The sequence below is a fragment of the Carassius gibelio genome, chromosome B10 (genome assembly GCF_023724105.1).
Source record: "Carassius gibelio isolate Cgi1373 ecotype wild population from Czech Republic chromosome B10, carGib1.2-hapl.c, whole genome shotgun sequence".
Classification (NCBI taxonomy): domain Eukaryota; kingdom Metazoa; phylum Chordata; class Actinopteri; order Cypriniformes; family Cyprinidae; genus Carassius; species Carassius gibelio.
The window spans coordinates 2,196,092-2,207,607 of NC_068405.1; the positions used below are offsets into that span (position 1 = coordinate 2,196,092).

The window sequence follows — 11,516 nt, forward strand, 5'->3', positions numbered from 1 at the left end:
TTGTGTATATAACTTCTAACACATTAAAAACTGTCTTACAGCATTGCAGAAAACATTGTACTTCATAAGGCATAAGCATCTATCAGTTTGGCAAGATTTGCACTGAATACTGAATGAAACAGCTTTCTCTAATAGAGAGACAAGCTTTTGAGCAGATTTGGGCTAGATTTCACTTCATTTGAACAGAAGTACTGTTTCAGCATTACTGGACTCAGAAAGCTGTAAACTGACAATCTTGATCATTGAAGTCCTAACATTAGTTTTTGTGTATATAACTTCTAACACATTAAAAACTGTTTTACAGCATTGCAGAAAACATTGTAGTTCATAATGCATAAGCATCTATCAGTTTGGCAAGATTTGCACTGAATACTGAATGAAACAGCTTTCTCTATTAGAGAGACAAGCTTTTGAGCAGATTTGGGCTAGATTTCACTTCATTTGAACAGAAGTACTGTTTCAGCATTACTGGACTCAGAAAGCTGTGTTGGGGATAACAGTTTAAAACCCAAGGAGCAGGTGGTGTCGTAATCAAGACCAGGAGTCAGAGATGAGTTCAATTAATAATAATAATTTTACTTAAGGAAATAGTTTGCAGTTTCATAGGCAGAAGTCAGCGTCAATACCCTCGCAGGAGTTCGTAAGCTGAACTGCCGTATAATACAAAATCAGTCATAGTTATACTCCAGACAGAAGACTTCAAATGCGTCAAAGCACTGGTCAGCAGCGATCTGATTGGTTCCAAAACCTAGATAAACTTAGACAATCTTCACATATGGTCATATACATCTTCAGCATATCTCCAGTGATTATAGCAGGCGTCAGCACGGTTGAAGAAGGCACCTCATCCTAGGTCTGGAATCCAGCAATGTTGGTCTCATCACTTTATGGGCACACACACACATACACAAACTCAGCCCTTATCTGCTTATTCCCAAGGTTTTCTTGCACTGGCAAGTCTTTTTATCACTACAGTTGGTTACACACAAAGGGCAGGCTGACATTAATCTTAAAGAATAAGAAGACAGGATAAAACAGAGTTCTTAATATCTAATGTCCGTTGAGACATGTTAGGAGACAGCATGTCTCTCCCATGGCACATAGAAGAGGCCCCCTGGTCCGTTTTAGCTGACCTGGTGACCCTAGGAAAAAGAATACTCACACACATGTCCATGACATGTAAAACCTGTCAGTTCTAGGAAGGAATAATATGTTTCTAAGTAAGCATGCATCAATCTATAGTTATATAGATGGCTTTCTTCATTTAATCACATCATACAACAATCTTGGAGGTTAAATACTGATCAAACACTTGATTAATAATCACACAACATTAATGAGATAATATATTCTGAAGAAAGGATATAATCAGCGTCAGAATCTCCATCCTCTCCTTCAGTCCCCCGTTTTAGACCGGTATGGAGTCCAATACTCCACGTCTGGTCTATCCAGTGAGGCCACTACGGAAGGTGGAGTGGTGACGCGTGTTTCCCCTAGGGGTCACACTTGTCTCTTCACCCTATCATGGACAAGCTGGATACTAATTAATCCAGTCCCCATGCTTAGGGCTCTCCCTGCCCTTCCACTCACAACAGGGCGTTGACGTCATCCTTCATCAGCTGCTGCAGACTGTTGGTCAGCTTCCGCAGTCGCAAATCTTCCTCCACCGGGTTAATAGTCCTGCAAGCAGATTTGAACACATAGGACAGACAACAGCGTACCAATCCCCACGCAACCAAACACAGGACAATAATTCCCACAAATCCTCCAAAAACATACAAGCCATAATGAAAGATTCCAATAAGCGCGTCCTCTGAAGCTTCCACAAAATCATCCCAAGCTTCTTCAACAAATTCTTCTACAGACTCGGTTACATCTGTAAAAATAGCCCCTACTGTGAAAGCAAACATCCATGCTATTGCTAACGCCGTGGGTTCTTGAGGATCTGACAAGAAAGGGGTACCTGTTGATCGGAGCCATACTGAATTCAAATATTCATAGCCAGCAAACACATCATTAGTCTTGACCTGTTTTAAGAAATCATTAATGTATTTCTTACTTGCTTGCTGCGATTTTACTTGAGGGTAGTATTCTGTAGATGTAGTCATATTAGTAACACAATACTCTGTCTCGGAACAATCTGTCTTTTTACACTTCTCAACTGGGTTCCACTCAGGACCTATAGTATGGACAGCCTTATGATGCAGACAATGACTTAAACTCCACCCATCATGTAACCCTCGTAACTCTTGAACGGAGGGAATTGGCCTTAAAAATTGACGAAACTGTTTCTCCCTGTCGAACCACTCATCTCCCATAGCAGCATCAGATACCTGTGGCCACATGTAGACCTGATGGGGCTGGAAATCTTTCCATACAAAATCCTCCGTGGATCGAGGAACCCGCATAGTGGTCTTTCTGCTGGCAATCATTTCTAAACACAAATGAAACATATTCAACTGCATCCAAGCAGTGACATTATAGACCATTGAGGTGGGGCTATTACACCTACTTTCAAGATGGTCATGTAGTTGTTCCATTTGAATGACGGATTGATTAGCCATTAACATAGCAACATCATACTGAAACAGCACATCTGCGAAATTTGCCCATGTATAATCTGGCCGCACAAAAGATGCGTTGCAAATTTCCATTGGAACCTTTGCCCCTGGGGTACCTAAAATTTTGTTTATAATTACCGCACATTTGTCAGGCCGATGCGGAGGAAACGTCTGGACGAACCAATGTTTCACTTCCATACCCAGGCATCGTTCCACGTGCATGGTCTCCTTCCAAGGATCATCCAACTTAGTATACCTTGGCCAAGCGAGGGAAAGAGCATTAACATTTGGTAATCCATTTTTACTTCCATTTAGATCAAAATTATTCTTATCAGTCTTATCAATTCGTCCTAGTCTATCACACACTGCTCCATAAGATCTGTTTTTATCCCACCTGACAAGATGAACCTTTTCTGGCTGCAAAACATTCCATCGTCTCAGAAATTTGTCATTTGCAACTAACTTATATGTGTCAGAGCTGGGATCATCTCGAACAAAAATATTTCTAGACAGATAGCTTTGTGCTACATCCCTTACTGCCTTATTCGAGTAAAGATGGTCCTTAACCTTGGGCAGATAATATGACACAATATGACGTGGATCAGGCGCAATAGGGTATAAAGGTAACTTCACTGCTTTTCCTCCAATCTCTATCTGAGCATGCTGTAACTCACCCCCATTGTCTCTCCTGCTGCGTTTAGGAGTGGCAGGTGTTTTCTGATTTAATACATACTTGCGGTGCTTGTCTATTGCTACTGGACAGTCACTATGGTTTCTGCCAACTACGGTGATGGGAATCCAACTAAGGGAACTATAGTTTCCATCAAAAACATCCACATCACCATTGTTCCACCAGCGGCCTTTCTGCATGATGAGGGTATTCTCTGGATAATTTGGGGAGTGACCGAGCCAATAGGTCACTGTGTCATTGCCGTCGAACCTATAACAATGATTCTTAACTTTCTGATACATAGTAGGAAGCAAATTTAGACCCTCTGTAGAATTTAGGCATGGGTATCTAACCCAAGAAGGACGGCAGTCGGTCATTTCACAATCCCAATTTGTTGAGAACGCATGAAAACGTCCTGTTGAGAGAGAGATTTGAATCCAGAGCAGAAATGATAAAGCAATCAAAATTAACATTACAATTGAGAGCGGAATAACCAATCGAATGAATGCTCGTCTAAGTTTCAGACGTCTTTCTCTGCGTGCTTCTTCATGAAGAATCAGCAGCTTCAGCACATCATCAGGTCCGGACATCTGAAACAGTCAAGTCAAAATTTAGGATAAACCCGTACATTTCACTTTTACCTATAACGCCTAAGGTTGACTACGAGGTAGCATTCTGGTTGTAACATTTCTCGAGGGGCTTCACCTGAGACCAGTGTCTCCATACTGTACCAAGCGCTCCTCTGTCAAGAAGAACAGAAGTGTTAGTAGTTAACAAAACTTGATAGGGCCCATCAAACTTCGGACCCAGAGGGGTTACTATTTCCCTCCGCATCATTACTGTATCTCCAATTTCTGGAAGAACAGGCAATGTGGTTTGCTCTTTGTTATCTTGTTCAGCTTGTCTGATGCTGACACTTACTCGTGTATCACGTAAGCAATTATCCAAGGTTTTTAGATAATTTTGCAGAGCATCTTTCAAAGGGCCCGAGGGTCCCTCATGTTGCAATGGTGCATCCCATGGCAAACGCATGTAACGACCTGTCATGATTTCAAAAGGGCTGATCTGTGTGGTTTTATTTGGGCTAGCCCTCATACTAAACAGTATCATTGGTATTGCTGCGTGCCAACCCTTTCCCCACTCCAAAGCTCTCTTCCTCAGGGAAGTTTTCAATGTTCGGTTAGCTCGTTCAACTGAACCACTTGACTGAGGCCTAAAAGAAATGTGGAAATGTTGTGTGATCCCCATTAATCTCATAGCCTGTTTCATCACTTTCCCTGTGAAATGTGTGCCCTGGTCTGAATCAATCTGTAAAGGAAGTCCCCATCTGGGGAATACTTCAGTCAACAGAATTTTTGCAGTTGCGTCTGCGGTGCAATTTCTCAGCGGAAAGGCCTCCACCCATCTAGAAAACAAATCAATAATCATTAAGATGTATGAAAAACCTCCACTAGGGGGCAATGGACCTATGAAATCAATTTGCAAATGTGTCCAGGGTCCCTGAGGGCGAGGGGCATGTCCCAAGGGAATCTTAAGCTTAGAAGGAGAATTTACCTTGAGACATACCAAACATCTTTTACAGAAATCTGTGCAAGCGGTTCTCAGCTTGGGCCACCACCATGTTTTTGAAATCATTGCATGTAGCTTTTCAGGACCTGCATGTGCCAAACCATGATATAAAGACATTAATTCAGTACGAGCAGAAGAAGGACATACAAATCGATCATGAAATTTCCAAAGTCCATCAGAAGTCTTTAGTGCCCCTAACTTAGCCCACTGTTCAGTTTCCTCTGGATCATTAGTGTCATATAACTCAAAGATGTCTCTGGTTGGTGCTTCTCCCTCCTGGGGAGAAAGAGGTACTACACTCACAACTTTTTCAGTACGTTTTGCAGCCCCCCTGGCAGCAGCATCTGCAGCCCGATTTCCTTTGGCTTCTGGTGACTCCTCCTGTGAATGTCCCGTGACTTTGATCACAGCTCCAGCAGCAGGCAGTTTGCAGGCCTCCATTAGTTCAATGACCTGCTTCTGATGAGAAATAGGAAGACCAGCAGTAGTCAAAAATCCCCGACGTTGCCACACAGGTCCAAAATCTACAGCGACCCCATAAGCATAACGGCTATCTGTATACACATTTAGACGTTTCCCCTTGCCAAACTGCAGGGCACGGGTCAGGGCAATGAGTTCAGCTACTTGAGCTCCACCACCTGCAAGAGAACCACAGTCAACTGTTTCACCGTGCTCGTTTACCACAGCCCATCCAGTGTATCGTGTACCATTCTCATAAAAACTGGACCCGTCGACGAACAGTTTCATTGCATCTTGCAGTGGCTCGGTATCCAGTGGGCTCCGAGTGTCGTTCTCAATCAGCTGTGCACAATTGTGAGCAGTTCCTTCTTCTGGCATAAGGGATGCAGGGTTGATTACATTGTCAGCATCAATCAAGATTTCAACATTTTTGCTCAAGAGGGTTGCTTCCCACTTGGCTCGTCGTTGATTTGAAATTGTACCCAGGCGTGTGTTTGTAAGTAGTTTGAGTATCTGGTGTCTGGTGTGCAGTACCACTTTCTGGTGCATGACGACCTCCTCTGTTGCCTTGACCGCCCATTCAGCACAGTCGCAGATCAGCAAGCATGGATGCTGTCCGGCCATGGAAACAGGAATAGTGGTCGAGAAGTACCCCACCATGCCGTAAGACGTTCTTCCAGGAACACGCTGGCCCAGGGCAGCTGAGTAGGATTTCTTCCCTACCCAAGTCCATAGGTGAAAGGCCCGCCGGGCATCGGCGTGTCTAAGTGCAGGACAAGAAGAAAGAGTCTCTTTGATACTCACAAACGCCTCTTCCATCTCCTCTGTCCATTCGATGAGCTCCTGTCCAGGCTTCCCTCCCTTCAGTGCTTCTGTGAGGGGCTTAGAAAGTTCATTATATTCAGACACATACTGGCGGCAGTAATTCAGAAGTCCCATTACCTGCCTTAGACCAGTCACGGTGTTAGGCTTTGGCAGTTCGACGATAGCCTTGACCCGTTCAGGAGTGATGCGTCTGCCATGGACTCCAACGATCTGTCCCAGATACGTCACCTCGGATCTGGCCAACTGCACCTTCTGCAAATTAATCTTAAACCCTCCCTGGTTCAAAGTTTTCAACACAGTCTGAACAGCATTCAAATGTTTAAGCTTAGTAGGACTACAGATCAAAAGGTCATCCACGTACTGAAGTACGACAGACCCATCAGTTTCAAGTTCTTTTCGAATAGGATCAATGAATGAAGCCAATACTTGATTGAACAGACTGGGCGAGTGGCAGAACCCTTGAGGCATTCGAGTCCATGTCCATTGTCGTCCAGAACAGGAAAATGCAAATTTCGGTTGATCCTCTGGTGCTAAGGGACAAGTCCAAAAGCCATTAGCAATGTCTAAAGCAGTAAAATAACAGTGCTCAGATCCAATCTCATTCAAAATAGTGGCTGGGTTGGCCACCAGGGGGTGCATTGGAGCAGTAACTGCATTCAAGGCGGTATAATCAATTGTCAAACGCCAACTCTTATCAGCTTTCTGTACTGGCCACATAGGGCTGTTCGTGGGGGCGGAGCATGGCACAATTATCCCCCGTTTATGTAACTCATTAACAACCTGTTCAGCTCCTAAGCGAGCATCGTTTTTCAAAGGATATTGGCGTTTGGCATCATGCATGGGACCTGGGATGCGGAGTGGCTGAATGTTTGCCTTACCACAATCAAATTTGTCTTTAGCCCATACATTAGGAAATTTAGAAATTAGGTATTTCCACTCAGGTCTAGTCTCTGTCATATTTGAGGCACTTACAGCTCCAGCCACTGCACATCCAGCTCCATGGTGTGGCCTTGCATGAGATAAGCGGAGTACTTCATTGCAGCCAAGCACAAGCTTATCTGTAGAAAGCAAAACATCAGCTTCAAGATTATTCAGAATGTCAACACCAATTATGGTTCCCACAGTATTTTTCCCAACCCAGAATTCTGTCCAAAACACTTTCTGAGAGTCTGCAATAGAGAGAGGAACAGGAACAGATTTATAATACATTTCTTTGCCATTCAATCCTTCAATGTACATAAAATCAGAAGTAGTTTCCAAATTAATGTTGGTGATGCTAACTTGAGCCCCAGTATCAATTAATGCTATACATTGCCGGCCTCCTAACAACGCATGAATATAGGGTCTAGGGTCAGTCACATCACAAGAACCGGAGGCCGCTGACCCCTAGTCCTCGACCAGTTTCTTCAGCTTGGCAATGTCAGCATCAGACAGAGTCAGCCGATGTGGCTGCCTGTCCCTTCTACCCTTTTTGAAGTTAGATTGGGACAGATTAACTCGACATTGTGTATGTACATGCCCTTTCTTATGGCATCGGCTGCATTTCACAGGTTCTTTAGGACAATTACGGCTGAAATGCCCAGGCTGGCGACAATTATAACAACTGACCTCGGGTGGATTTGTTTCCGCTTCAGCCCCTGCGGCTACCGCCGCGGGGTGAGCACCTGGTTCACTCTGCAGACGACTCCAACTTACTGCACTCCACTGGAGCAGGGATTCCCAATTTGGAATGTTAACAGAGCCTGAAATGAGCAGATCTCGATAACGTTTAGTCAGTCCGCTTATAGCGGATTCAATGATGATCGCTGAATCATAATCCTCATTATTATTATTAGCAGCACAGTAATTTTCATATGCATTACGAAAACGTTCAACATATTCTAAAGGACTTTCGGTGGGTCTCTGCTTAATTTGGGTCACACTAGTCCAGGGAAAGGAGCCCCTCCCTAACAGATCTTGCACCTGCTCTTTATATTCTCGGTATGCTATACAATACTCATCCCAATTAGTGGGAACGAGAGGATCAATTCTGATAGTTTGAACTCTGCCTAATTTACTGTGGGGCACAAGAGTTTCTACCATGTATTGAATGTCTGCAATTCCTAAATTTTGTTGTCTAGCTATAGACTCTAATTTATCCCATGACACTTTATTTGGACTAAATAATTTGAAAGGTTCGATGCCACTCAACAAATTATTTTTCTCAACCGCGGTGAGTCTATTCCACTCCCCTATTTCATATCCTGCACCCATTTCAGTGTTTCTCTGTTCCTCAGCAACAGCTCTAATGGGCGCAGCAGACACCCCTCCCCGGGAGGAGGGGGCCCCGCCTCGCTCAAGAGGAGGAGAGAGAGGAACACCAATGTTTTCAGCCTTCTGGTTGACATTTGCATATGGCGTAGAAACCTCAGTTACATCTGGGTAAGGGGGTGGCGCCCCAGAAATAGCAGCATCCAGTAACCTCCTAGCAATACTATAAGGCGAATCACTCTGATTATCTGTTTGGGTATGAGGGGCGGAGCCGGTTACGGCAGCCGCCTGCACAGTCAGAGAAGGGAGCTCAGGAGCAGAGGGAAAAGACACATGTGGAACCATATTACAAGCCTCACTCTGCTCGGCCTTTTTCATGACAACGGATAGCCCTGTAGTAAAACCACTCAGATCTTTCCCTATTTCAACCCCTGAAATCTCAGCCATGAGATCACTTTTGGCACGTAAATCTTTCCAGCATTCGACTACTGCGGGAATTGTGCCATCTTCAGTTAAGGGAATTCCTCCCTGTTTACAAATCCATGAATAAGCACATACAGCTAAGAATTTATGTTTTTCTGGCTCTTTCTTAGACTGTAACCATCCTAACTGTTTTTCTACTTTCCAGTCTGAGTCAAATCCTTGACTGACCATACGCTTAATTAGTTCAGAGAATTTCTTTGAAGTCAAAGTTTCAGAACAAATCTGCTTACAGAGTTTGCTCGGATCTGTTTCAACAGATTCTGTTTTTGGAGGCTGCTTGTTACTTTTACCAGCCATTTCAAAATACTATATATCAAACTGTATATACGGAGATATGTTATTTATTGATATATATATATAGTAGTTTTAATTTCCTTATATAGGAAGCCCCTGAGAAATGCTAGCAGCAAACAATTTGAGGTCTTAAATCTATAGCTTATCAAACAAATGGCTTAACTTCTGCGTCTGAAACTGCAAAGTATTTCTGACAACACCTGTCCACTAGTCATTAAAACATTTTAGCTCATTCGGGTTTGTTCAAAAATGCATCCCAGATCAATCAATACTTTCCCTTACCTATATCTCTATCTCTATATATATATATGCGCATATAGATTATCTAGGTATTTATTTTAAAATTCTACTTTTTGGATACTCTGTACCCTAACCACTGATCTGTCCTGTTTCTAAGCTCGGGGCGCGCCCCTGTCTGTTCAAACGAGTGGTCAAGAGTTGAAAGAGCGAGATACGTCTAGAACCCCCGTCTAGCGTCTTACATTCCTTTCTGAATTTCCAAATCCTTAATTGGCTACCCCCCCGGCCGTAAATGCACTTTGCCTTGGCTATCAAATGCTATACCCAGCACTGCCTGTTACGGCCTTTGTGCTTTTTAAGAATGCGTTTTCGTCCTCCCCTGGACTGTGCACACCTAAAAACAAACTTTCACGTCTATCTTTAAGACCTATAGGTGTGCACCTGTTCCCTCTGTAATTGTACACATCTGAAAAATATCTTATATCAAGACCTACGATGTATACTTGTACCCCTTAACTCACAAGGTTACTTATTTACAGGTATATGTGACACAATTTATTTTCTCCACCCCCGGAGTTAGTGTCTACCCCCTCACGTCTGAGTGAGTCTATCGTTCTTTCTTCTCTTGACCCCCGTTCTCCACAGACAGTCCCTAACCAATGATATTAAATATAAAATCTTTCCTACCTTTTGGTTTTTGATGATTGATCAGGGATGTCACCAAAGAACGATTGCCCGCCGATCCTCCACCATTAAACTGTTGGGGATAACAGTTTAAAACCCAAGGAGCAGGTGGTGTCGTAATCAAGACCAGGAGTCAGAGATGAGTTCAATTAATAATAATAATTTTACTTAAGGAAATAGTTTGCAGTTTCATAGGCAGAAGTCAGCGTCAATACCCTCGCAGGAGTTCGTAAGCTGAACTGCCGTATAATACAAAATCAGTCATAGTTATACTCCAGACAGAAGACTTCAAATGCGTCAAAGCACTGGTCAGCAGCGATCTGATTGGTTCCAAAACCTAGATAAACTTAGACAATCTTCACATATGGTCATATACATCTTCAGCATATCTCCAGTGATTATAGCAGGCGTCAGCACGGTTGAAGAAGGCACCTCATCCTAGGTCTGGAATCCAGCAATGTTGGTCTCATCACTTTATGGGCACACACACACATACACAAACTCAGCCCTTATCTGCTTATTCCCAAGGTTTTCTTGCACTGGCAAGTCTTTTTATCACTACAGTTGGTTACACACAAAGGGCAGGCTGACATTAATCTTAAAGAATAAGAAGACAGGATAAAACAGAGTTCTTAATATCTAATGTCCGTTGAGACATGTTAGGAGACAGCATGTCTCTCCCATGGCACATAGAAGAGGCCCCCTGGTCCGTTTTAGCTGACCTGGTGACCCTAGGAAAAAGAATACTCACACACATGTCCATGACATGTAAAACCTGTCAGTTCTAGGAAGGAATAATATGTTTCTAAGTAAGCATGCATCAATCTATAGTTATATAGATGGCTTTCTTCATTTAATCACATCATACAACAATCTTGGAGGTTAAATACTGATCAAACACTTGATTAATAATCACACAACATTAATGAGATAATATATTCTGAAGAAAGGATATAATCAGCGTCAGAATCTCCATCCTCTCCTTCAGCTGTAAACTGACAATCTTGATCATTGAAGTCCTAACATTAGTTTTTGTGTATATAACTTCTAAAACATTAAAAACTGTTTTACAGCATTGCAGAAAACATTGTACTTCATAAGGCATAAGCATCTATCAGTTTGGCAAGATTTGCACTGAAAACTGAATGAAACAGCTTTCTCTAATAGAGAGACAAGCTTTTGAGCAGATTTGGGCTAGATTTCACTTCATTTGAACAGAAGTACTGTTTCAGCATTACTGGACTCAGAAAGCTGTAAACTGACAATCTTGATCATTGAAGTCCTAACATTAGTTTTTGTGTATATAACTTCTAACACATTAAAAACTGTTTTACAGCATTGCAGAAAACATTGTACTTCATAAGGCATAAGCATCTATCAGTTTGGCAAGATTTGCACTGAATACTGAATGAAACAGCTTCCTCTAATAGAGAGACAAGCTTTTGAGCAGATTTGGGCTAGATTTCACTTCATTTGAACAG

At 42.7% G+C, this 11,516-nt stretch overlaps 1 protein-coding gene across 1 annotated transcript; it reads right to left on the reverse strand.

Annotated features, from left to right (window-relative positions):
- Positions 1–551: 551 nt before the first annotated feature.
- On the reverse strand, positions 552–10,968 carry LOC127966178 (uncharacterized). Its single transcript, XM_052567015.1, has 2 exons — positions 10,039–10,968; positions 552–3,821 (listed from the first exon to the last, which is right to left on the reverse strand). The coding sequence occupies exon 2, from the start codon at positions 3,819–3,821 to the stop codon at positions 1,587–1,589; it is 2,235 nt and encodes a 744-aa protein (XP_052422975.1). The 5' UTR covers positions 10,039–10,968; the 3' UTR covers positions 552–1,586.
- Positions 10,969–11,516: the final 548 nt, after the last annotated feature.

Coding starts and splice junctions, on each gene's coding strand:
- LOC127966178 (XM_052567015.1), bottom strand. CDS start 3,821: ATGTCCGGACCTGATGATGTGCTGAAGCTGCTGATTCTTCATGAAGAA.